Source organism: Sylvia atricapilla, chromosome 4, assembly GCF_009819655.1.
Source record: "Sylvia atricapilla isolate bSylAtr1 chromosome 4, bSylAtr1.pri, whole genome shotgun sequence".
Classification (NCBI taxonomy): Eukaryota; Metazoa; Chordata; class Aves; order Passeriformes; family Sylviidae; genus Sylvia; species Sylvia atricapilla.
The window spans coordinates 54,220,395-54,247,785 of record NC_089143.1 but is presented as its reverse complement, the minus strand read 5'-3'; the positions used below and the strand labels follow the sequence as shown (position 1 = coordinate 54,247,785).

General features: G+C 41.0%; 1 protein-coding gene across 1 annotated transcript in view; it reads right to left on the bottom strand.

Annotated features, from left to right (window-relative positions):
• The window catches only part of SNCA (synuclein alpha), a 62,501-nt gene extending 35,435 nt beyond the window's left edge, over window positions 1–27,066 (bottom strand). Inside the window, 5 exon segments of the mRNA XM_066317942.1 lie at window positions 10,974–11,119; window positions 16,412–16,471; window positions 19,092–19,133; window positions 26,914–26,953; window positions 26,956–27,066. Of these exon segments, the coding sequence (XP_066174039.1) occupies window positions 10,974–11,119; window positions 16,412–16,471; window positions 19,092–19,133; window positions 26,914–26,953; window positions 26,956–27,051 (384 nt within the window). The 5' untranslated portion in view covers window positions 27,052–27,066.
• Between the last annotated feature and the right edge of the window lie 325 nt (window positions 27,067–27,391).

Here is a 27,391-nt window from a genome sequence, read left to right as displayed (position 1 = left end):
TCCTAGTAAAAGTTGCCATCTTCCACCTGTTCGTCTGACAACCCTGCACTGCATTCTATGACAACAGCCACCACTAACCCCTCCTGCCTTCACCACCTTTTAAGCATTTGACATGCAAACATATGCTCATAAAGCCTTGTGTCCACACTGCGGACAAGCAAGAGAGTCAGGCTGCTAAACGCCTTGGTCCAGCACCATCAAATACAACAAATGCACCTCAGAAAAAATCCTAAGACCATCGTAGGGATGAGAAGAAGGGAGGAAATCTTTCTTCCATCTGAAGATCTGTGCGAAGCCAGTGACACTCTTGACCTGTTAGAATAACTTTCTCCAGAGAGGGAGATTAATTCAGCCTCCAGCTCTATTTGATCTCTGACCTTTCTCTACTAAACAATTTGCATACAGTATGTCTGAACTCGGTCAGTTATATCTTGAGGGATTTCTAAGATGATCTGCTGCATGCTCAAAATCAAAACGGATGCTACTAGGAATCTGAACAGAATCATTTGTTGAGATCAACCATATGTAGCATTAGCTAAGTCAGACAGGAGTTAAACAAGCATGCCCAAGTGCAGTTCTTATATGGCTAAGATATGCTGGTTGTTAAGTAATGAACTGAAGTGTTCTATGCCACCAGAGTAATGTTATTATTTTTAATTGACAGAAGTATATTCATTAGGCAAAGTGTAAGTGTTTCATGCACACATTATCATCTTTAAACTGCATTATGGATATATAAATTCTACCCAACCGGCCAGCAACTGCACACATGCTTACAATTAAACCACAGATTTTAATACCTTTAAAGTATTAGCTTATTATAAATTATTAGCTTAACAATTAAGAACACTTCACATTAGAAGCAATCAGAAGCTCACAGTGAGTTCTCAATACCAGACATGCTAATAGGTTTTACACTTCCCAGCCTCCTTCCTGAAGGCTCACAAAATCAAGAGAACCTGCGAGTCTTACAAGAGCTCTGTAACCCGGCTCAATTGCCCTTGTCATTTCCTTCCCCAAGCACATTTTACATCTCAGTGTAGAAAAATAATTTTTTTTAGATGTGATTGCTTGTTTCAACCACTGCTTCTTGCTTACATCCTGAATGGACATTCCCTGTTAGAAATACTGTCTCTATGAATAAGTAGAGATTTCTCATGACTGACACACAACCTGACACCTTAATTGACTTTTTAACACTACTCCAGGGCAACACATGTTCGTTTAGACCACAATGAACACTTTGGGCCTTAAAACCATCAGAGGGAATTAGTAAGCGGAAAAAACCCCACATATCTTTCTAACAAGTAGGAGCACATGAAGAAACAACTACATTATACAATTAAAAGCTATAGCAGAGGTCAGCCAAAGAAGCCCAGAGCCTCTGCTACATCCCAGAGCCCCTGAGAAGAAATATGCATGGCTGACATCATACTGGCAGGGTATGAGCTGCTCTAGGTGATGCCCCTTGCACAGAGGATGGATGGGGATGTGGGACAGTGTGATTAGGCTGCTTCCTGTTTTATGTGCTTCTGAAGGCGAGGAATTACAGACAGGTCCTCTTTCTGCTCATAGCTAACCTACCAAGCAGGGTAAAAGTAGTTCTTTACTGGATGCATCTCCTCATCTTGAGCTTGATTTTGACTTTTCTGACCCAAGCCCGGCAAACCTCCAGGGTATGTGCTAACAAAGCAGAAGGAAATAGCTCTGAAAGCTAACACCAGAAGCTCAGAGGGCAATCAATATGTCCAATACACTTAAGAACCAGGCTTTCTGCCTGCTTTAGTCTTGCAAAAAGCACGATTTTTTTGAAGGACAACTTTAGTAGCTTATACCTCCCTGTCAGTTTCCTCACAGGGAATATTTTGCATTAGATCAGCCACTGGCACAAAAGATGCTTGCAATCTAAATGTTACAATGCATTTCTGAGACATTCAATGTAGCTTCATCCAGGAACAAATTCCAGTGTCTACATCTATCATGGAACCTTTTGAAACACTCTGAGACAAGTCCTTAAAAACTGAAAAATTACTACCAATCATCCTTATCTAGGCCACTTAACATCCTCTAACAAAATAATTAACACAGTTGAAAGGAGGTGAGAAGTCAGAGTTTAAAAACAGTTTACTGCAGAAAAGATGGATCATCTCTTCACTTCCATTATGTCTTAGCAGCTTCAAAAAAGTCGCAGACATCTGCAGGCTACATCCAAGCTTTTATCTATTACTCCATAGATTCTTCGTGAAGTTCTATCAGTGGTTAAAACAGCCACAAAAACGGTATAATGTATGACAGTAATATTTGCTAATCATCACCAGTATTCTGATATAAATTTCCATTCTTCTGATGGTAACACCAGCACTGCCAGTAATTAGTTAGTCCAAATAAAGCATCCCACCTGACTTCTTTCACTCTCCCTCTCAACCTACAGGATTTCTTTGGGAGGGAGATGACATTGGATTGACATTCTGCAAATACAGACTAATCTCCATCTCCACAGAGAGAGGTATTTACTCCACATTTCAGTTCTTGAAGTTTATACAGCCCTCATCATCACATCAATCTAGGACCCCAACTTGCTACTCATGCCTATTAAACATCCCACTGGAGTGCTTTGCTGAATCGACTGGTAGACAAACACACATTGCAGTGCTTTGCCAAAATGCCATTTCAGCACCCTAAACTTTCACTGCTAGCTAAAAAAATCTGCCAGCTGCAGTCCCTGGCTTTTACAACATGAGCAACCAGCTACCATCACAAATCCTCTGGAGACAATGACTTCCAGATAGAATGAATCACATTTAAGCTTCTTACCTTCCAAGGCTTACACTCTCTTACTTGGCCAGCAGAGGAAAGGAGCACTGAAATTGGCAGAAGAGGCTAAGGAGACTAGCCTGATCATCTTTGGAAGCTTGTAAAACCCTTAACTTACGTTGCACAAAATTTCTACTTCACAATCTGCCCAGCTATCCTGGGTTATATGAAATTATTTCCCATCTGAAATTGCTGACTATTTCACGCAATGTGGGCAAGAATAGGAATAGCTGGCACAAATATATATCTTCCCCACATGAACTTAAAAGTATTCCTCTCACCAAGTAGCACCTTCCTGAATATTTAGCATAGGATTGACAACTATTTAGAACAGGAAAAGAAAAAATCTGTGAGTACTGCATGAAATCCTGTAGATGGATGCATAGGAGAGACTGGGACACTGTGAAATGGAACTGTTCCATAGTTAGCCTGAGAGAATTCAAAAATGCAATGGCCATACCCACACAGGACATCAACACAGAAGCCTGGAACATGCTGTGAGGACATACTAGCTAAATTACACAGAAACAGGAGATGGAGGATATAGGAGGTGGAAGGGACACCAGAGCAAAGAAAAGGGAGGAAACAGAGGAGACTGCAGACAAGCAAACCTTTATAATAAATACAAAAGGCAGACTCATGGTAAAGAATGGGAAATGTCTTCTGTTTCTCCCTCATAAGTTAAAGAAAAAACTTTAAAATGGTGTTTTGCCATTTGTAGATATTATGAACATTAACTGATTAGCATGACACGAACAATTCCTAGTGGAAAACATGCTTACCCTTCTATCAGCTGGCAAACAACTCTTTTTGGAGACCAAGGGAGACAGGCATATTCAATTTAAGACAGGGGTACTGAATTTCTCTATAATCAAAGATGAATCTGAGGTTAAGTAATGGGTAGAAAACAAAGAACTGTATGACACCACCCAAAATCTCCTCAACCCAACCTCTCCACAATTAGGTAATTATGGTCAGAAGCAGCAAAGGCAGCAGATAAGACCCTGAACATCAGTCTGCACTCAAATGTTCTTACAGCTTGGAAGCCATTAGGAAATCTCACAAGACCTTGATATTACACTGACATTTGCTCCTGAATTAATGATGAGCAATAACTGCCAGGATATTTTGATAACACCTTAGAAGTTCTCTTTCCTCAAGTTCTGCTTAAGTCACCCACAGCAATGCATGGAAATGCTTTGCCAGAGAGAACATGATCTTCCTTCAAACACTATTATTTTGCCTTCTGAGATAAAGTATGGAAACGTGCCCCACAGTAAGGAAAATATTTTCTCTGCCAACCATGGAGGTCAAGCATAAGGTGCTATTAAAAATTCTACCAGCACTTCAACACACACACAAAAACTCTAGCACTTATGTCTACAGCCACCCATCTTCCACCACCTGGCTTTTTCCCCCAAGTATTGTTCTTCTCTGTGCATATTTGTTTCTATATTGCCCAGCCCAATTTAAATATTTTATGCAGTGGTGTTCAAAGAGACAAAATTAATCTACTCACATCCAAATCTACCAAAAAATGCTCATACCTGCCAAGGAGGAAGTGACAGAAAAACAAAATCTTAAAAAGCAAAAGAAAAGTAGAAGAAAACCATTCTATTACCTTGCTAGCTTCTTAATTTCTTAAATTAAATTCCTTTAATTTTTCAATTTCTTACCCTTCCTATTAATCAGCTTGTTTTCTGTGGGCATCATTAGCATATTCCATCAAACAAAATTTCCTGTAAACATTGGAGTCTGCTTCACACACTCCACACTGTTCTTTACTGTGGCATTAGGCAGTAGCAACATACACTAAGCTACATATGGGAGGCTTACCCATATGGAAACACCAAGAGAAAACAGAACTGCATTAATGGAACTGCATTAAGTGGCCTCAACTGCAACTGAAATGTATTTCCAAAATAAATTCAAACAAGTAAATCTTGCATTCCGACGTGCAGAACTCATACTGGATTACAACACAATTTCACAGGTCTACTGACATTAATGCCTCTGTACAACCTAGATGAGTCATGAGCTTTCCCCATAAAAAAATGCATGTGCTCTCATGAGGAGGAGATGGGACTGTGTATATAAAGCAGATTCAAAGCTTTAATATCACCTGCCTATGGGTGCCCTGCTATTCATAACAAACCAGAGCTTGCTGTTCCTAGAACATGGATTAGCTTCACAGAATGAATTTGTTACAGATATTTTAGCACAACACACCATCATTAATTCTGAGATAAGTAAGAAAAGCTCTACTAAAATAAATCAGTCCAGCTACACTACAATCAAAGAGGTATGTCAGCTCACTGACAGCTCCACTTACTTCAAGAATTCAAAGAAACAGCTAACAAAGGCTTTCTCTTAAGAGGGTCTTCTATGAATCAGCTCCTGAGCAGTGTGAATCCCCTAACGGGAAATCTATCCCTCATTCCTCCACTCTCAATCAATCTACAGACATTAAAAAAGGAAACACTGCTAATAGCTGCTAAATATCCTCTTTGTTTTCAAGCAGTCACTCGTACATTATGCATAGATCAAGGATAAAACAGTAAGGGAAAAAGAACACCCACCCCAGACTACATGATCTGCATATTATAATTCAAACAAATTCAAGAGCAAATGTCATCTGACTGACATTCAGCTGTGGCTATCTAAGCAGGCCTCCTCCTACCAACCTAACTGCTATAATAATCTCCTATAAACCTGAGCCACTCTGGTTTCCTTGAGGGAGACGGACTGTGTGCTAGTTATCCCATCAGAAACCACTCTATGCAAGCTTGCAATGCCAGGTTGATGGGGCACTGAGCCACCTGGTCTATGGTGAGGTGTACCTGCTTGTGGCAGGGGGTTTGAAACTAGGAGTTCTTTAAAGTCCCTTCCAACCCGATTCATTTTAAGCTTCCAAAGAACTGCTCTAATTGCCCCCACACACCAGCCAGCAATGTCACATCAGAACAATGGAGAAGCCCACCCTGAAGAACCAGAAATCTCATCTTTCTGCATTGCACAAGACAAACTGGCACTGCTTGCCTCAGCAAAAAGGGCTAGAGCTACAACTGCCTGTCAGACCTGCTAAGGATCCAGATTATTTAATATAATTAAACAAACTCATCCATTCGCTACTGTGACTTTGATTAGAATCATCAAGGATAAGAAGTAGTTGAGGAGGGCAATCAGAAGCTGTACCCCTAAAGCCCACTTGGTCTACAGTATCTACAGAAAACATTTACCTCCAGAAGTTAGCTGGGCAGAGGCTGTTGCTGTATTTGGCACATGAAAATCTTACTGAAGTTTGCTCACTTAAATCAAGCCTTGATGTTTTGCTCATACTCAACACTCTGGGAGATCTGCTTGTTCCAACTAAAGAACAACATGCAACTTGCACTTAGCATCCTGGTTTTCATCAGGGTCATTAGCCTTTTGGGACACCTCTAGCAAAGAGCAAAAAACTGGAATGCAAAGGTGAAAAAAATGTCTAACTTAATTTTTGAAAAAGAGAATTGGACATCACTGCTCCACAGCTTTTCCTTTGTGTTTTTAGCCAAGCTTCTCAAAATTAATTGACTAACCTATAGACTAGAAAGATGGGGAATGGTGATTGTTCAATAAGCCAAGCATCCTAAACAGTATATTGAACATTAAGATGGTCAGAGAACCAGATCTTCATATCCTATCAAAATATATGGTTCCACCAAAACCCAAATTCTGCAATGATTAGATCTACTTCTAGAATCTTATTTACAACAAAAACGTCAATAAAATTTATTTTTAAAGTTTCAGGAATTGTCCACGTGGCATGTGAGTATTATGGCACTGCAGCAAAGAAAATGCACTAAAAGAATCTCAGATTAAAAAAAAGAAACAAACCAAGAAAATGCCAGTTGAAACTTTTTATTTACCCAGCTAGGCATTTTTAATGTATGCAGGTAACAATGAGAGCATTAAAGAAGCATTGGGGACTTGAAGGTTAGTATTCAAACTTAGGGAACTGATATCCAAAATAACTTAAGTAGAAGTCAAATGTCATCCCTAAGTTATTTCTGCATAAGATTTCTACAGAAGGGTTTCTAAACTTCTGTTTCTAAAAATCAAAGTGTAAAGTGCACAACCTCAAGATTTCATATTCAGCTTTTGTTTTTTTTAATCTACTAGCTTTTGTTTTTTTTAATCTAATCTAGATGGTAATCAAAATGTCTTTGGGGACACACAGCAATCTCAGTTGGCAAAAAGACAAATCAGACCTCTTGGAAAGAAGTGGTATCATTTACATCTAAGAAATTGGTGTTTAATAAAGCAGAAAAGTATCTTTCCTTCTGCCACTGAAAGACAAATTTTCAGAGACACTCAGAGGTTTTGTATTCCTTTTACTAGTAAGATTTCCCAAATGAACAAGTAACAGATGACTCAAGTACACTGCGATGACTGGTGTCTTAATCAAAACTGAGTTGCTCTCACCAAAATTCAAAGGTGTTTCATCTTTAGTCTCAGAAATGCACCATGTCTCATGGAGCTTCCCTGTAAGAAGGATCAAAAAGGCTTTTACATATTTTTATATTGATTATGGTGATTCCCCAAAGTGGATTCATTCACTCTGGCTCTGAACAAAGCAAAACATCTGTGGAAAATTCTGGTGGTTCACAAGATTGGCTGTTCTAGGAAAGAAAAGTAGTAAATAAAGCAAGATAACCTGTGGTTCCAATGCACTGAATGTTAATGCTATGACACTGTTTGAATTTTAATGAGTGCCAGAAAATGCAGTGGGTGGGAAGAGGAGATACAGGAAACTAGACGTTGTTTTTACTCTTCATGTTAATTTCCACATTAAATCCAACTAGCAAGGGCTCCTGGTTAACTCATATTTTCTATAGAAGAAAACACCTAATGCCTAAATTGTCAGTCTTGACATGTAAAGACTTTTTCACTGAAAGCCTCATAATTAAACCAGTGAGTTGTATTACCTGCTTGGGAAATGTATTGCCTACCTACTTGTTACCAGGAACTGTAATTTTGTGTTTTCAGTGCTGTTTACTGCAAATGTATTACATTAAGCAACACTAGGAAAAAAAAAAGGGGGGGGGAGGATTTAACACATAGAGATAAGAAACATGATCCATACAGAACCCAAAAATCTTAAGGACAAGACCTGTCTGTCTATTTACTTCAGTAAAATCTACAGCACATGAAATCTGTATGACTACAGCATCATAGGGTACTCAAAGAACCTTGACATTTCAGCTTCATTGGGAGTTTTGGTGCTAGAACGGTAAAATAAAATTACTCAGCACAGAACCTAGAGAAGTTGGTAACTGTTTATTCTTGACACGCCAGGGAACCAAATGACATGGATTCTGTGAGGTTAAGAACTTCAATTTGTTAATTACCTTTCTGAGAACAACCTTTGTAATCCATATTTTGTTTTCACACAATATTTATATATAGATACTCACTTGCTGGTACCCCCCCTTTGTATCCATACATTCAGGGTGACTTGCAAACAGAATATTCATGTTTATCTCTGTGTTAAATGCAGCCATCATTTATTCTTACTTTTTAAAAACTGATTTAGAAGACACACTGCTCAGAAACAAAACACACAGAGGCACACAGTAAATGTTCTGCCATTCAGTGAAATATTGCTTGCAGTACATCAGCCCTTTCATAATTAATTTGAGCCCACTAACCACCACTACCCCGGCTGTGTTTAGCACTGTGCCTCTGGCAAAGCACAACTCCTCCAGGCAGCCTCAGATGGGCACTCTCAAGTCATGCCTGTCTCAGCTGTCACTCCACACTGCCTGCTTACACCAGCTGCAGGGCAGGTGGGTGACAGTGGGGTGTCACAGCAGCCCTCCAACCTGGCTGCTTAAGCTTGTGCTTCATGCTCCAAAGCACACCAGTTTTTAATCCCACACTAGGCCAGTTCAGAAAAACTCCTCAAGAAAAAATTTTACCATGAATTTGTTAAGTGTTTCCTTCGCATAAGTATCATTGTATCCACAGGTTAAAAAAAAAGTGTTTTCAATTAGTTGGAAGTCCAAACCAAACTTCCATCATGGCACAAGAAAAACACCAGTCACCAAACAAGACTGCAGGCTCTTACACAGGCAAGCAGCCTTAACATACATAACCTTACAAATAAAAGACACAAAGTCACACTGATAGCTTAAATGCCTAGTTGGCACCTTCTGTTATCTCAGAAAGACTCACCCTGCTTCCTTCAAGGGGTCTGTGTCCCACTGCTTCCACTGCCCACACCTGCCCTACCCAACTGTCAATCCAAGCAAAAAATCTCTCACGTCCCTCTAAGCTGCAAAGGAAGGCAAACCCACTAGGTTTTAAAATAACTTTGTCACTCAGTTTTGATATTAACATTTTGAAATGGCTACTCATCCCTAGCAAAGCCAGTAAAAGACAGATGCAAAGCAGTGCAGGAGCAGCCACAGATACTCATCATCTACATGGCCATACTGCATAGATGACTGAGAATCTGAGTCTAAAAATATTGGTATGAAGCCTCAAATGAATGATTTTACATATCTAAAGAACGAGACACCAGTTCAGAATAATGTTGCTATTAATAGGAATAATATCCATGTACATTATGGATGTTCATTTCACAGATGTGATTTTATTCTGCTACAGCCATCACAAACTTACATTTAAGCTTTACAATACAGAGAACAGATTTAAATCAAAGTCAGCAGACATTTGCTTTATACTTAATTATAGGGATCTTCATCCACAGAAAGAGATGAAAAAGGCATTAGTTATGGTCAATACTAAAGGGGTAATTTTGTATTACAGCAGTGATTACAGAGTTTCAAGAGCTGCAGACAGAAAAGAATATTTTCAGCATAAAACTATGCAAGAGCTTTAGCAGAGACAAAGGGCAGAGATCACTGTGACCATGCCACATGCATGTGTCCCCTGGCAGTTCATTAGATTGTCCATTTTACCCATCTTCTCACACAGGTTTTACAAAGGTCCATGACCACATCAAAAGCAACGTCTTAATTGTAGCTAAATAAGGTAGAACTCAAACCCCAGCAATATTGATTTGAAAGAGAATAAAACTGCTTGAGAGATGTTTTCAAGACAATCCACTACAGTGAAATGAAAGCCTACCACAAAATAACGTCGCTTTTTGTTCCCTATAGCACCAATAGGATTTGTCCAGACAGGACTACACATCAATAAGGATAAACAAGTCCAATTTTTAAGGATTCAATTTTTACAGTTCCTCTGGACACTAACTGCAAACAAGATACACAAGAACTTCATGCTAAATTCCATGACAGTCATATTTTTGTGTAAATACTAAATACACCTCCTAATCCTGTTTTTGTCTAACTCTTAAATGCTTACACAGAAAATAGCACAAAAGGAGGTGTTTGTCTCTTCTGGGTTATTTTTGTCTCCAAAAAAAACACTAAACACATTTCGGAAAGCATCATTCCTGCCAGCTGGGGTCACTTTTCACCTAGTGTCAGTGGAAGAATATTAAGTACAGAGTACAAATAAAAAAAACCTACAGCGTTCCATAAGATGACCTAAAGCAAATTTAATCTCAATAGTTGAGGCTACTTGGAGGCATTTTTAAGACGGTGTCAATGCATTAATGGAAGACAGTGACACTCCAGCTAGAACTTGACTTTAAAGGCAATGTGACTGACCTGTCAGTGGATTGGTACACAAACCATCCTCTCTACAACTAGAGAGGATACAACATGTACTCTTAGACCTGAGATCTGCTGTTTGACCTTTCAGCTCTAGCAGATGGCTTTTCAATCCCAAATTACCAGGTAAATGTTACACTTGCACAAACTCTACACCTATCCTACAGCAGCTGGCCTCCACTAGAGGCTGCTAGGCTCAGAACCACCACTAGATCACACTTCAAATCATGATCCAAATTAACTAAGACATTCGAGAAGAGTAAAGTTCCATGCTTAATCCCACTCAAGTTCCCAGATCCCACAAGTCACTCAAAACACAAGCTATAAACAGCAGACATCATCTTTGCTGTTAGTTTGGCACAAGTCATCCTGCACTCATATGGCTGGGAGACAGAAAGCACTCCATCTGCCTCTCAGTTCATGAGCCTCTCACTGCTCACTTCTTCACCTGGAAAAGACTGTAAATAAACAAACCTGTTTGGCCAACTGATCCTTCTTCACCAAGCCAGTGGCTGCAGCGATGTTCCCTGCTCCTTCCACCGTCTTCTGCGCCACTGCTGTCACTCCTGTCACCACAGCTCCCCCAACATTAGACACCTGCTCTTTGGTCTTCTCAGCCACTGAGGAGAGGCAAAAGATGGAAAAAAAAAAACAAACCACATTATGCCCCTGGGAGCTGTAAGTTTTTTGGAGAATTTATCACTGACAGCCCAGCATCATGAAAAGCCATAAGGTCATCACATTTTCTGTACCCCAAGTGGATCTCAAAACATTAAACTATCCATCTGGTAACACTGGAGCAGCAGAGGTAAACATAAGCCATAGCTGAGGCTCAATTTCTTCCATGTGAAAGACATCTGACATTTTCATTCATGTCTAACTACACTTCAGGGAAGAAAGGGCATTATTTAGGAGCTCTTATTACATCCATCTCACTGTATAATATATCCTAGTTTAGAAATGCATTCCAATTAGTCCACCAAACACCTGCTGCATGATACCGAGGCATGGAAGACAAGATTTTTTGCATCAGATTCAAAAAAATTGATGATTCTTTTTGTATTTTTTCCTAAGATATATTTCATTAAAAGGCAGATCTATCAATGCTCAACCACGAATTTCAAACAGAACCTTTTATCTGACCCCCTTGAGATTTTTGCCCCAATGCTGATACATAATATACTAATTTATAAAAAGACTGAATGCCAAAGCAAACTGGATTAATAGCTAGCTTCCAAGCCCCAGGGAAACCACAACTCATTTAGCCTACATATACATCAGCAGTTGCCATTCTTCCATGCAGAATATCACTGGGGTTTGTCTGCTCATTCATCCCCAAGGGCTCCTTCTGACAGCAGCTTGCACTACAGTCAAACAGCTCTAAGAAAAGGGATGGAATGACTTCATGCCTTAGAGTTACATACCCAGATTTTTTATCAAAACACACATATACTACCCTAAACAAGAGAATGTTCTTCAAAAACATCCATCATATACTTTTGCCATTCTAACTAATTCTATACTTTGCTTTAGGCTAAATCCCATCCAATTCATAAAAGGTATTCATTTCTTTATCTGCATCCTTTATGAGCACAGGACAGATTCTGCTTCAAAGTTAGGCCACTATTTCTGAGTCGTTTTCTGGGAAGCACATATGAAAATTACACATTCTGTGGATAAATTACAGTTCTTTAGTTCTTTACATAAAGAGCATCATACCATATTACAGGGCAGGCCGCATGCATGACATGCTCCTTAATATTAAATAGCATAGTATCATGCTGATTGATATTAAATAGCAAAAATTAAGAAAGCTACAAAGTTAAGCATCATGACTAATATGCAACTTTTATTATAGACCCAAATTATAACTATCTGCCGACTGAAAACGGAGGCAGAAAAATTAATGCTCCTTCTAGCTAAATTAAAGGGAAAAGTTAGTAACTAATTACCTATTATCTCTATTATGACCAGGAACTTTCATTAGAGAGAAGAACAAGAGACTACACCTTCTCTGAAGTTAAAAACAAAGTCTGTTTCACATATCTCCCACTCTATACATGCTAATACTCTAAAAGCTCATGAGAAATGTCATTGCATATGTGTCATCCAGTACTCTACTGCTATGCTTTTTTCAGGGGATTAAAAAAAAAAGATAATCAAAGGGGGATTTTGTGGAAAAGCAAATGTTGCCCTCAGGGAAGGTTTGACTTAGTGCTAGCAAGTGCAAAAAGACATCTATTAAGATGCCCCATTTAATTATTACCAGCTACAGACCACAAAAAGCTTTGGATTCTATGCATGAAATTCATATAGGAAGCTTTCCACTAGTTCTTCCAAACATGTCCTAAGATGTGTGTCCTCATAACACACTATATCTTGCAAAGCCTAGTGAGACCTGATTGTCCTTGGAGTCTTCCAGAAAGAAACTAAGTAGCATCATGAAACCAACTCATTCATGTTGCTCCAAAGTGCAAAAAGAATTCTAAACAAACAAACAAACAAACAAGCAGCATCTTACAAAAACCCAATTGGCAATTAATATCTAAATTAAAAAACAAACAAACAAAAAAATGAAAAGAGGAGTTATGTTTTGGGTATGTTTCAGTACTGCATTTTACTTTTCTTCTGTTTCAATCATTTTCTGGGATAGATATGGGCTCCATTCAGAGCAGCATAACCAGCAGGCAAGGGAGGGGATTCTGCCTCTGTGCTCTGGTGAGAGCCCACCTGCAGTGCTGCATCAGCTCTGGGGGCCCAGCACAGGACAGACATGGGCTGCATGGACTGACTCCAGGGGATGCCACCAAGATGAACAGAGAGATAGAGCACCCCTCCTACCAAGACAGGCAGAGCTGTTGGGACACCAATTGTGGCCTCCCAGTACCTACAAGAAAGGTGGAGAAGGACTTGGTACAGGATCATGTTGGGACAAGGCAGGAGTAGATGACTTCAAACTAAAAGAAAACAGGTTTACATACGAAGGAAATTGTGTACTGTGAGCGTGTTGAGGCACTGGCACAGATTGCGCAGAGAAGCTGTGGATGTCTTATCCCTGGAAGTGCTCAAGGCCAGGGGCAATGAACAACCTGGTCTTGCAGAAGGCATTTCTGCCCATGTAATGGGGATAGAAATCATAATCTTTAAGTTTTTTTCCCACCCAAACCATTCTATGATTCTGTAATTCAGGGTCCTTTCATAGTGTTAATTTTTTTCATAAAAAATTATTTTTTAATATTTGAAAACTCCCCTTGCCAAAAAACATTGAATGGCAAAAAATGTAAAGGACAAATTCAGTAGGCTTAATGCTGACAAGGGCTCAGTTGGCCTTGAGCAGACCTATCCTTTCTGATAAAATTGTAAAGAATGGTTGTACTGTGTTGATTTCACAGGCACAATTAGTTTCATTACCTCAAACTCTTAAAGCAAGTGCACCTCAAAATATCAAGAGTGGAACTGAGTGCACTGTGGATGCTGCAGCACAAACTACCTGATTCTCAATGCCATTATTATACCCACATTGCTTATACTATGTTGTCATGGCAAATACAACCACCTACCAAAAGCAACTACCCAGTGGCTGCTGTTCCCACTATTACAGGATTTCACGAAGGCACTGTCTGAAGTCAGTTTCGTCCTCCCAGAAACACATTATCCTAGGAAAAGCTTAGTACATACAAACTCAAATGAAAAAGGAAAGAATCAGGCCACTAACACCATTACTGGCACAGCAATGAAATACTGATTAAAGTAGTAACAAAAGCAGTATACTTAAGACTGTTTCTATTTCAGACAGCCATGATTTAACCCCAGCTGCCAACTAAGCACAAGGCAACTGCTCATTCAATTCTTTCCCCAGCAGGATGGGGAGGAAGACAATTGGAAGGGTAAAAGTAAGAAAACCCATGGGATAAGTATGGTTCAATTGAAATGAAATAAAAGGAAAATAAAGAAAGAAATCCCACAGGCAATGCAAATTAAAACAATTGCTCACCACCAACCAACTGATGCCCAGTCAATCTCCAAGCAGATGATGCCCACCAACCTTCCCCATGGTTTTACTGCTCACTCTGATGCCATACAGCATTGAATACCCTTCTGGTGAACTGGGGTCAGCTGTCCTGGTCAGTTCCTTGTGAGCCCCCAGGCTCCTCACTGGTGGAGTGAACTGAGAAGCAGGAAATGCCTTCATGTGTAATCCCTGCTCAGCAATAACCACAATATCACTACATTATCAGCACTGCTTCCAGCACAAATCCCAAACAGCCCCATACCAGGCACTATGAAGAAAATGACCTTCATTGATGGAGGAGGTACAGCTGACACCCAAGAAGGCTCCAAGCAGTAGCGCTTGATTGTCCTTCAGTACAACCTTTTACACTACTCATCTGAGATGCAGCACACCTGTGTGCCCCCTACCCTTCTGTGATTGGTCAGGTGCAGCCCAGCATTCCATGTTTCTTCATCTTCAATATCGGTCACCTGTCCTACACAGCTGTAGCCTATTAGGGATGAGGCTCAGCCACGGCCCCATTCCCAGTCACCACAAACTGTGTGCCTACGCTCCATCCCAGCTAAACCAGGCACTCAGACACAGCGTAACAAAGCTGAAACAACAGTTATCATGGAAGAGCTCACGCACTGCTTCAGAAATCAGAGCCATGAAGATAAATTCAGCAAACTATATAAATCGCACAGATTGGCAAAAGCAATCATAGTAAGGAGAGATTCTTCTTTGCTGTCTCTAAGGACTAACTAAACATCAACATCATTACCAGAGTGACTCTGATAACGAGCTCCAGCCTGGTGACCCTCCAGCTCTGAAAACCCCACAACAGGAGAATAAAAACCAAAATAGGTTTCCATTCTCATGTATTTTATTGCTTATATGAGTAATGGGGAAAGCATTAAGTGTGCACAAACACATCAGTTCAGAGTACAGGGGGTTGATTCTAACTCATTAAATTTATCTGAATACCAGGCTGTTTAATGATCTTAAGCCATTAAGTCTTCATAAAATTGCGATCTGCTTTGCATCATGGTGTTGAGAACCAGAGTAAATCAGCTTCTTCAGAGGTTTGCTGCGCTACGGCCTGATCACTTCCTTTATCTATGCAGAGACTGTCCATTCCATTAAATGACCCTGGTACAGTGTACAATGACCACACTAAGGCTAACTTTGAATTTAAGTACTGACTATAGCACTGTGCAAGAACTATTAGCATTAAAGTTGTCTTTTCACTACTTACTACAGACAACCGGGTAGCACACAGCATCAACGTAAAACCTCTGGAGTAATTCTAAATAACAACTAGTTACTTTCAACAAAGTAACTTGAACAACAAAAGTGAAATCAAACCACAATTTCTCTGAATGACTAACTTAATCTTATTGCACCAAATATGCTTTTGAGTAAGTATCTCAAACAGTAAGTTTGTCATAAGTAATTGAATAATTCATTTACAAAGCAGCATAAATATGGTGGTTCTTTAATTTATGCAGTTTTCTATAGGATACCTGCTGGCATTAAAGACCAGGAACACCAATGACTAAGAACGTTAAGAACAGGTATGATCAGATAAAAGAATTAAGCAAAACACTTGACTATGGTGTACTACTATCAATTATGTGTCATCACTCACATGACTGAAGGACTAATAGCTTTTCTGACTTATTTACAAATAGTTCTTTATTTAGAATATCAGGAAATGGACTGTAAACATTTCATCTTTGATACCATTCATTTCTGGGAGATAAGTAAGATAAGTGAATTATGCATTTACAGTCAAAGGCCAGGAGATATTTTCATTAAGAAGGCAACTCTAAACACAAGCATACACCATAAAACCCACTAAGCAGAGCTGCTTTATGATCAGAAGTTCAGAGAAAAGATGACATGACAACACACTCACCATATTCCTGTGAATCATAGCCTGGAATCCTCATTTCACAGAATCTGGATGTCACTAAACCTGGTACAATCAGGTCACATTTAAAGCAAGAAACATCTTAGTCTAGTAATTCTTGGTTTGGAAATTAACTGACTGAAGAATGCACTTAGGTTTTTTAGCCCTTTAAGGTGTGTCATTTCACCAGCCTAGAGGGTTAAATCACACTTTATTCAAAGACAAAACTACCAAGATTTTGGAGCTCAGACATTAAGAAAAGACTGACTGCAAAACTGAACACTCATTTTGATCTGTGATTCTAGTTTGTATCTGACTGCCTCCAACCTCTCAAATCATTTTTTATTTACATAATAAAGTGTTTATTTCACCTCAGTTTTCACATTACGTACTGGGGAGTTAATGTAAGACCAGCACAACTTGTGAACTTCCAGGCAAAGAGACAAGCAGGTCTTGACAAGGGACTTAAAAGGCATTTTTGTCACATCAACTTGAACAGCATTGATTTAAATGGATTTGATTTCTACGGCAACTTCACTAGCATCTCTGCCTTCATGTTACGCCTCATAGAATCACTACAGTAAACCCAAACCTGTTTTTATCTACCTTCTCTTCCTGCCAGAAGAACTAATTATAGGTGTAACAGAGTTGGTTCCAGAGCGAGGACATGATTTGTATTTTGAGTGAGGCTGGGGCAATGGCAGACTGAGCCCTTGGCCTGTGAGCCCTTGGGCCAGCAAGCCTCTGCAGCGCGGAAGAAATTCTCAGTTGTGGTGCAGAAAAAATTTACTTGTCACATTAAGGTGTCTCAGGGAATAACGGGGTTTGAGATGTAGAATCGTAGCCTTAAGACCTTAGCCACCTTAAGGCAAAGATTGTTTACATATTTTGTATGCTCTGTAATTGTCAACTACACTGTAGATGGATAAAAGTGGTTGCACAAAACAATAAAGGGGAGAGCGACATGCTAACTGCATCAGTTTGGACATGTCGTCTGCTCTGTCCGACCTCCCATTATTAAGGGACCCTTTGCAACATACAGGCTTGCTATTATTTTTTTTTTCCTTAAAATGTTTCCAAACAGTTCCTCTGTTCTTACACTAGCAAATCCATACTGTTTCATTTTGGAAGCCGTGATCGCTAGATTTTGCCTGAAGCCTTCTCTTCTCACTGCCATGTTTTCAACCTGTTCATTTTCCATTTTCATTCAACAGCAAAACTCATCTCAAACAGCTTGAAAGGCCAGAAGGAAGCAAACCATGGCACCAAACCCATTATTCCCAAAGTTTGGGCATTTCACTTTTTGTCACACCAAAAGTACGTGAGGAGCAGCTACTGTTTTGCTAGAATCAACAGTAACTTGTTCAAATTTTCTATTCACAGGCACAGCACATAACAGATGTTTTCCCCTTATGTTTGGCTTTACAGTCTGTTTTGTACCTTCCAGAAGAAAATTTCATGTATTTCCAAACCCATTAAAAATTCTATTCACCTACTGAAAATTTCCTGCCTAACTACAGCATTTGAGATCAGTAGTTTCTTTCAGTATGAGGAAGAGAAGTCTCACACTGAGCTAGCCCACTAGAAACCCAGTGCTTCAGTATGTTCCACACATGTGCAAATGCCCTTGACTTGGATCCCACCATATCCCAGTTTGGGGAACGTCACCTCTATTAACTTGTTTCCTAGTGTTGTCAGTTGCTGCTCCCACATCCGCAATGATATTGCATATATGTGCCCCAAATGTCATTCTGCTGCAATCCTCTAATGGTCACAGTAATGATCCCTCTGAATAGTTCTCTTAATTGAGGTCTAAGAAGCTGAGATTTCAAATCTCAAAACAACAGAGCATGCTCAGCCTGAGGCTAAATTCTGAAGGACTATCCTCAATATTCTGCTTTATTTTGTTACTAGAAATACTCCTGACTGACTTTTCGACCCTTTATGTGAGTTGTGCATTAAGTATTGACATTTGTTTACCTACCACTGTTTATCCTTTGCCTTGGCTTATGCGAGCACAATGATGCACTTGGATATGTGAGCTGAATGACACACTGGCTGTACACTGAGGAAAAAGAAATCCTTTTCTATCATCTTATTTGCTTCTGAATTTGTTAGGGGGAAAACAACTGAAATTTCTTGACTATGCATTCTCTTCACATCTCCACAACTCCCACATTCTACAGCAGAAAATTATACATTTTATTTAATGCCCTATGGTCAACTAAGGCTTTTCTGTGCTCTGTAGATATCAAAGACTTCCATTCATTTTGTCGCTTAAAACAAATTATTGGTTACTGGTTTCAGTTCATACCTAAAATGATCCCTGCAATTCAATTTAAAATGCAAATTTACTCTTTCTTGGTGTAGAAATGCTATAGCAAAGATACATGCCTGGTATTAAATGCCAAATTGAAAAGTGCTCTTGCTACTGAGAGATTAGGCAGTTAAAAAAACCTGTTTTTTAAACACTCATAATTGTAATAAACTCAAATCAAACTCTGAAATTTGTTTAGTTCTTGCCATTTCCATTCAGTCTTCTCACCCAAGCAGATCTCTCAATTTTCCTAAGCTTCTCCAGCTTTCATAAATTGTAGTGCTCTCAAAAAACCAGAATTCTCAACACCAAAACAGCTAGTTAATCTCAGGCAGAAAAGAAGCTGCAATCAAGAGATAATTATCTTACCTGTTGTAACGCCATGAACAACTCCTTCCTTGGTCCTGGAACCTAAACAAAGAGAAATATGAGTTTGAAAATGCATACTCTTAAGTACTGGTAAAGACTAGATTCATGATAAAGAGGGATTTATATGTAGACTGCATACCGTTGCATACAATATTTTCCAAGGTTATTAAAAGAAATTAACAAGAAATTCAGTCTAAAGGAAGAGGCAAAACCACCAGTAAAGAACAACTAGGTGGATGGCTATTAACTGTAGAAAGGTGAATAATACTGGAAACACTCCTGCAATACGTACACTGGCTTGCCATTTTCTGAATAGATGTGTTAGGCCTCCCACTTGGCACACACACACGGATGACTCTGCACCAGAAACCGGGTTAACATCCTAAGGAGGATCATGCATACATTTGTAGGAACTCTGAGCCACAGTTGCCACAAGAGTCTTAACATTTCATCTTTGCCAGATCTCAGTTTGCAGGGCTTGACAACCACTACTGAACTACAGGAAGACCTCGAGGTTAAATTCACAGGGAGAATGAAGTGATAGCCAGATTTAGATACCAACTAATCCAAAATAATATCTTTAAGCAGTAGATAGGATTTCAGCATGAAAATGCCCCCCAGGTCACACTCAAGCTGCATCCACTGTCCTTGTTGTCACAGATCACCTAAGAATCGCAGGGAGCAACCTGGAACTTGTGCTAGACTGAGGCATAACACAACACCTGTATGAGCAATCTAACTCTGCCACACAGAAGACCAAACTGATTTCTGCAACACCCATGCAAAAAAGTCATGACTTTTCACTGTGCTGCCTGAAAGGGAATCATCTCCTACATCTTTAAAGGGAAGAGAAACAAACTAGCACATACTGCTGTTTTAAACATAACTAGGTGCCATTTTCCCTACCAGCCCTCTACTTGCCCTTGTCAGGTCCCATAATTTGGCTACATTTCAGGGATTAGTATCCATCTGTGGACTGTGATGCTTAACAATGTGCAATTAAGAGAGTTTATGGCTTCTAGTTAATCATCTTACCTAGTCTGCCAGAGATAGGATGACATTTTATTTTTCTTACCAACACAGAAATGACCTTACTTGTAATACAGATTTTTTGCTGTCATTCAGTACTCAAAACATCATAATTTATAATTCCGGCTTCACACCTCTAACATAATAGAAGAAAACGCATAAGCAGAAAAATACTAGGAAAAAACCAACTTTTTGTGCAAAATTCTTTGCAATAATACAGTTAAACACAGAAACACAATATGAGCTCATTCATCAATATGTCCCACTTGCTACTAGTGCAAATTTATGGAACTTTGGCCATGTAGTTCTGGCACTATTAGATTGATTACATGACTGAAAATGCTCTTACCCATGAGCAAGAGTAGAATAATAAGGCATGAGAAATCTAAGGAAAAAACATACTTCATCGAGTAAAAGGAAACTTTCCTTTAGCTAATTATGAGGTTAAACAGCCAAGTAGTCTCTTTCTCCCTCTTTATCCCAATTTTATCTTGAAAAAAAGTTTGTTTTCTCTCACTGAAAAATATTTACCATAAAACAGTCAGAAGTTTCATTATATGCAAAGTGTTTACACCTAAGGACTTGTTTTAGGACTTCGGTTCTAATTTCATACCACCATGAGACCTGAAAAAGCACATGATGGTTCTACTGACTTCTAGCAACTAAACAGCACTGCAGGCTTACAGTGTGTCTATTGGAATACTTAATGTCTATTAAGCACATGCTTTTAAAGGCATTGTTAGACCTGGCCAATATCTCACCCATGTTGTTGAACTGACTGTTCGTAAGCCAAGCCATTAAAGACATGGAAACCTGTGAATCAGCAGGTACTCAAAGGCCAGAAAGGGCTGGATGGTGTGAAAGAACTCCCTGAGGGCCTGTGCAATGCACACATCTCCAGAGGGAATCTACTCCAACTCGATTCTTACCTCACTTGCCCACACATAACACTGCAGTAACCACAACTTGAACAGAAATGCTGGTCTCTTTAACAGAAGAGAGCCTTCTCTTTAAAAAAAACCTCAGCTCACAGACGCACATGGAACAGGGACATGTATAGCCAGATCCATTAATTGGCAAAAAACGAGCTGGTTGGTATTCCAGACCCTACAGCATATGTTAGAGCTCAAGAGTACTCGCCCCACTGCTGCACACTTGCACGCAAGGAGCTGTTCCTGCCCTCGCAGCTACAGCAGCATCATTAGGGTCTGCCAGAACAGGCCTATAAAGAACAACAGCTGAATTCAGCAGGATGACTTCTGGTTGTCCACATTGTTTCAAGGGGATACTAGCTGTCTTTCATCTTGGCATCCCTGACATATCAACAGTCTTGCTCATTGTACCCTGCATAGCAAGGGGAACACAGGAATCAGAGTAGGGATAATACAAAGACCAAGGAACATGACTAACCTAAAGCAAGAAGCATTATTAGTACATGGTAATGCTACTTTTCCTACCTATAGTAAACATCTGTGTGAGGAGAGCAAGAACACTAAAGAGTATTTTTCAATTTTTTTTTTTACAATTATAAGAAATACCACAGTCTCTTCATGATTTCTTATCATTGGTGTCATTGTGGCAGAATGAAGGAATGTATCAGCACTTGGCAAATACACTCATTTCTGGACTATTTGAGAGACCAACAGATTACTCACATTGCTTAGTCAGAGCTGGTTACAGACTGGGAGACAAACTCAAACTGGAGGAAGGGACAATCAACATTTCAGGAAAACACTTGCTTCCAAGTCCTGAAGCCCATTATTCCACCAGACCGACCTTGAGTCCCTCAACTACTCTGCTGGCTTTTCTACTACCAAAGGAAAATAAGAAACATTATGAAAAAGGAGTGGAGGAATTTGTGGATGACTTTGCCAAATAGGTCATGACTGCTCTGCTCTACTCTAAGGCCACATGCCAGCACAGGGAGTAGTAAACAACTCTGTCAGCTACCCAACTGCTAATAAACTATTCCTTTGTTCTGCAAGCTTATCACACACCAAAAACAATCAGACTGCAAACTTCCATTCCTGAGCACTGAACGTGTGCTCAAGAGTCAATTGAGCAAAAACTTCAGCTCCCTGGAAGCACGCATGAAGCTCAACAGACATCCTGAACACTGCACCTCCAAAAGTGTGTTCACAGAGGAGGCACGACTGACACAGAAGTCTTCAAGCATCAGCACCTTGTTATCTAAAAGTCTCTGATATCTTTTTCTATGCAGCCTCCCATGGGCAACTCCACACAGCTCTGGCTCTTTCTTCTCCCTTCCTTCTGCAGTTCCAGCTCACTCCTTCCTGTCCCCAGCACCACCAAAGCCTGTCTGTCCCTCACACAGCACAGCCAGCAGACTCCAAATAATTCCCTCACTCACTCTTGTAGCACACCCAGAGCTGCGAGGGCAAGGCAGTTCCCACTCTGGTCGTTATCACAGCTGCAATGTATCAGGGGCAAGATTGCCTTGAGCATTACCTCTATCTGTCCTCCCACAGTGTGTGAGCACATCCTTCTTACTCAGTTCCTGGTTTCAAAGCCAGTGGGGATTAGAGTATAGCCATTCTCTTCCTCTCTGCTTCACACTAACAGCTCTCGAAGGATACAGAAAGATGCAGTTTCAATTTTACAGCACACACATTCCTGCTAAGCCTCAGTCCTTTCTAAACAACAACCGGGCCATTTTTTGACATCAAGAAAGGTCCTGATACTGTGCTTGAATGAGTTGAGAGAACCACCAATTTCAGTTGGCCAATGCTGAAGCCAACTGGCAGAGAAATTTAAGGGAAAAAAAGCCCCAGTACTTGAAAGCATACAAACATATTGTAGACTGTATTGAAGGTATCTTGGGTACTTAAAAGGAGGCCAGACAGTGGACTGAGGGAATAAAGAGACTTCAGCATGAACAAGGAAAAATAAACAACTCCTTACTTAATCCTCCAATACACTGCTCTCCTACACAGCTCTAAGTTTCTCCCTTTGCCAACAAAAATCTTCCTTCTACCAAAAAAAAGGCTAAAACTAAAACAAGAATAAAAGCATTACAATAACTACATTTCATCCCAAACAGTAGCTGTTGTTAATAGAACTCTTCCCAGGTAGAATTAGGTTACTAGAATAACCTAATTCTACCTGGTAAGAATAACTTAATTAGGTTATTCTGAGAACCAGGTTATAGTCTTTCACATAACAGTTAACACAGCAGCCTGGACAGAAAGGTCCAGATGTTTGCCACATTTGCTTAAATTGCACTGATTTCAGTGGGAAGCAACATCACCTAGGGGATCTGGGCCAAAGATTCTGCATCTGCTTAATACTCCAGCAGCAATTGGAGGCTGAATGTTATGAAACTGAAAATGATTAACAGGTCCCACTCAGCCCAGTGTTGTTAGGTTCTTTTTTGCAAGATGTCAGGCAGCTTTCACAGTATAATCTGGCTGTGAATCTCAAATCTGAAAACCCAACTATAGAAAAAGGGAGTGAGAAGTCTTCATGAGCTCTAATGAATTGTGTTGCTCCTCTCCTCTGCTCATAAACCTTTTACACTGCAATCATTATCATCCTGCATAACAAAAGATGATCGCACTGGCTTTGGCTAATGCTGCACAGTGGAAGAGACACCTCTGCTCTGTGCTTGGGAAGCAGACAGAGAAACATCTGGCTCCTCCTTGCCCTGTTTGAACTCATTGAAACGTCCTGCCTGTATGGGCAAGCACACAACTCAACGGACAGAAGCTGCCAGAGCTTCTGGAGACAGCTTCCAACCAAAGGCTCTTACCTGGACAGAGCCCTCACCTCCTGAACAGGAGACACCTGGTGGGAGAAGGATCCTCCACCGTTACTACAGTCACATGCACAGGTCCCTATCACGGCTCAGGGCCCTGCTTCCCCCAGTAATTTCTTGAAATTCCTTTAAAAAAAAATAGCAAGCCTGCCCTGCAAAGTTTAACCTCAGCAAAAAAAGTCACTAAAGTAAGCAGGAAATCTGTTGCCTTTGGGAACAGAACTAGGTTCAAGTGTTATTATGGTCTGGAAAACAGGTCAGACACAAAGATTACTTTAGCACACAATGCAAGTTTCCAATATAAAGAAATCGATGACCTCAGAAGCACAGCCAGCACTATGAGGGAAAAAAAAAAACAAATCGCTACTTCTGGAAAATAATTTCAACATCAAGCAAAATATAAAGTGGAAAAACATCTATTTCGATATCTTGAAAATGAGCAGATGCTCATTTTAAAATAGATTCATTGTGTAATTAGTGCTCAAAATGACTGCCATCCCTGTTGGCAAGAGCACTGAGCTTTGCTATGGCTTAAAAGGGAGGGAAGTATATTCCAAATGAGTAGTCCATACTATCTGGAGCAGAAATAATTTCTTACAGACTGGCACTAGCCTGCAACAGGAGAGGGAATCCAAAAAAGGCACTGGAATACCAGAGAGCTCAGTACTCCCATTGAAAAGAGATGCCCCTGGCTTTCAGCTCTGTTTAACTTCTCTCTGTTATGTGTGCACATCCCTCTCAGTACACACAGCACCCTTTAGAGAACTAACCCATTACACAGCACCCATTACAGAACTGCTACAAAATCAACAGAACACAAATGACCTGTAGAAAAGGATATCTTTTCCCTCTCCATCCTTTTATAGACTAGCTTTATTTGACGAATAAGAGAAATAACCACTTACTCATATAGTCTTGGCAGATTGTTTTTCTGTGAATTTTTCATGACAGCATTCACAAGACACTCATCTAAAGCCCAACACTTGCTAAATGAGGATGACTATCATGCACAAAAGTACCAGTCAGGGATTTGAAAAGAATTTTATCCCAGGCTCTACGCACGACTTGGGTGGCCTAGAATAAGACACTAACCACTGCTTTGCTACCTTGGGATCAACCTGCCCTACTTCATTAGCTGTAGAGGCCCTTCCTTGAGAAGTCGTGGAAAATATCTGTCATAAATTTGTAATAGTAATTACAGAACATGAAACGAACTTCAGAAGAAAACACTTTACCATATAAAATATTACTGTCAACATACCAATGTCTACTACTCAACTCCTGAGCTAACCTCTCAAGTGTCTTCTCCTGAAATCCTAATCAAGCCCCACATGCTCTGTAGAACACTGTGAAGCCACCTTCACCTCCAGCTTTTACAATTTTTTCATATTTATTTTTACTGTACCAACCATCCCCTCAGCCTTGATCTGGCAAGCTTCTTGCATGGAGTGCCAGCCAATGACTGGCACTGTGGTGCGTTGTAAGGCACTCCACTCCAAAGAATCAGAGCTCAGGAAGGCACAGCTTTACTCGTGCTTCATTTGCAATCCTCTCCTGTGAGCAATTACATATTTTTTTGCAGAAGAACAGGTCTGATGAGGATCCAGCTGTGAATGTCTGGGTGCACCGACCAGCAGTGTGCTCTCTGCTGCCTACCTACCCACATAGAGGACTCCCTCTTTCGTCTTCCCTGCTGCCTCTGCCACACCCTGCTTGGTTTTTTCTGCTGCTGCTACGACTCCCTCCTTTGCCTTGGAAAGCCCTTTCATGAACACATCCATGGCTGAAGACTTTCTTCACACAGCTCTAGAGGAAAAAAAACAAAACACAGTACACACTTTCAGTAAGGGTTTTTCAGCTTTTTATCCAAGAAAGGGAAAAAATATTATGAATGGGAACACAATTACTTTCAAATTATATTATTTATACTCCCAAATTGTATAGTTACATGGAATAGATATCCCATTTCCACAGAAACCTATGGAGAGGTTGCCAATAATGCAACTGTGATTGGAAGATGGTTCCATTGATATAAGTACCTTCCTTGCCTATCAAGGCATCACTTCTCCCAGAGGACAGTTCTGTTCATGTACTGAATGCAAGATTTAGCCCTGTGATTTAATGATACATCACCTCTCATCCAGAGAAAAAAGACAACTTAAATAAACACCAGCAACTTAAAAAAACCCTAACAAACAGCCCAACCTGAAAAACAAACCACATAAGCCAAGACCTCTCACGAATAACAAATGCTCACTTGTCGTAAGAAAAAGCCATTACAACTCAGGACTGGAAGAAATAAAAAATGCTGCATTTCCATTAGCCCAGCATTTTACACACAGTCCACATAATTCTTTTGGAAACTGAGTTTTTCTGAATGGCTACCTTGCATGCATCACGACTGAGAAAATATTTTACTAAAAAGCAAAAACACAGGATTTTAAAAGCGCTGCACTAAAGCTACCAAGAGAGTCCTCGGGCAGCAATTCAATCCAGCGCTAGCTACACTGAAACACTAATTAAAACCCAGAATCACTATCCCTTCAACAAATCCATTATCAGTAGTCCTTTCTCTTCCTCCACCCACACAGACAGAAGTGCTGCCTGTTATCGCCTCTTCTTTGCCAGAGGCTGAGTAGGAGGAATGGATGTCTAGGAAGGCATCTGGGCTGTCTCAGCTTTCCACTAACTCGTGACGAGCGTGCGAAGAAAGGCAGCGCTTGTGCTCCAGCCAAGCAGCCCACGGCCCCTGCCGGCCCGGGGATGGCGAGGGGGCTGCCCCGCACACCGCGCCGGGGGAGGCGCGACCGGCCCGCGGGACCCGCCGCTGCTCCGCCCGCACGGCCCCGGGGCAGCGCCGCGGCCAGGTGTGCGGCACCTGGGACCGCACCACACCGCACACGGACACCTGCAGAGGGAGGAGCAGGGCGTCGTGCCTATGTATATATATGTGTGTGTATGTACCTATACGCGTACACGGACATGCATATAAATACATACACACAGCGAGGCACCTACCGAGGAAAGCAGAGCGGCGCGACCATCTATCTGGGCACCCACGGGCTCCCGCGGACACGCCGTCGGCACACGGCAGACACGGCGCCCGGCTTCTCCTCCCTCCCCCGTGCCCACACGAGAACGTGCAACAGGACGCATGTACCCAGCTATCCCCGGTATTACCTGCACACGGCTATAATTCCCTGCACACACGCGCGCCCCCCGCCCGAGCGGCCCCGCCCTGCCCGCACTCACCGCCGGGCTCCTCCGCCACCGGCCGGCGACCCGTTCCGAGCAGGCGTGTGGCGGGCGGCTGCGGGCAGGCGGGAGCGGAGCGGCCCCAGCTCAGCACATCCCGAGGCGCGGGGCCGGCCGGCTCTGCTGGCACCACCCCGGCGGCAGCCCCGCAGGCGGCGAGAGGCGAGGGCGGGGGGCGGAGGATGCGCCGCGGGAGGGAGGAGCGGAGCCTCTCGCTCGCTGTTGAGTATGCGCCCCCCGC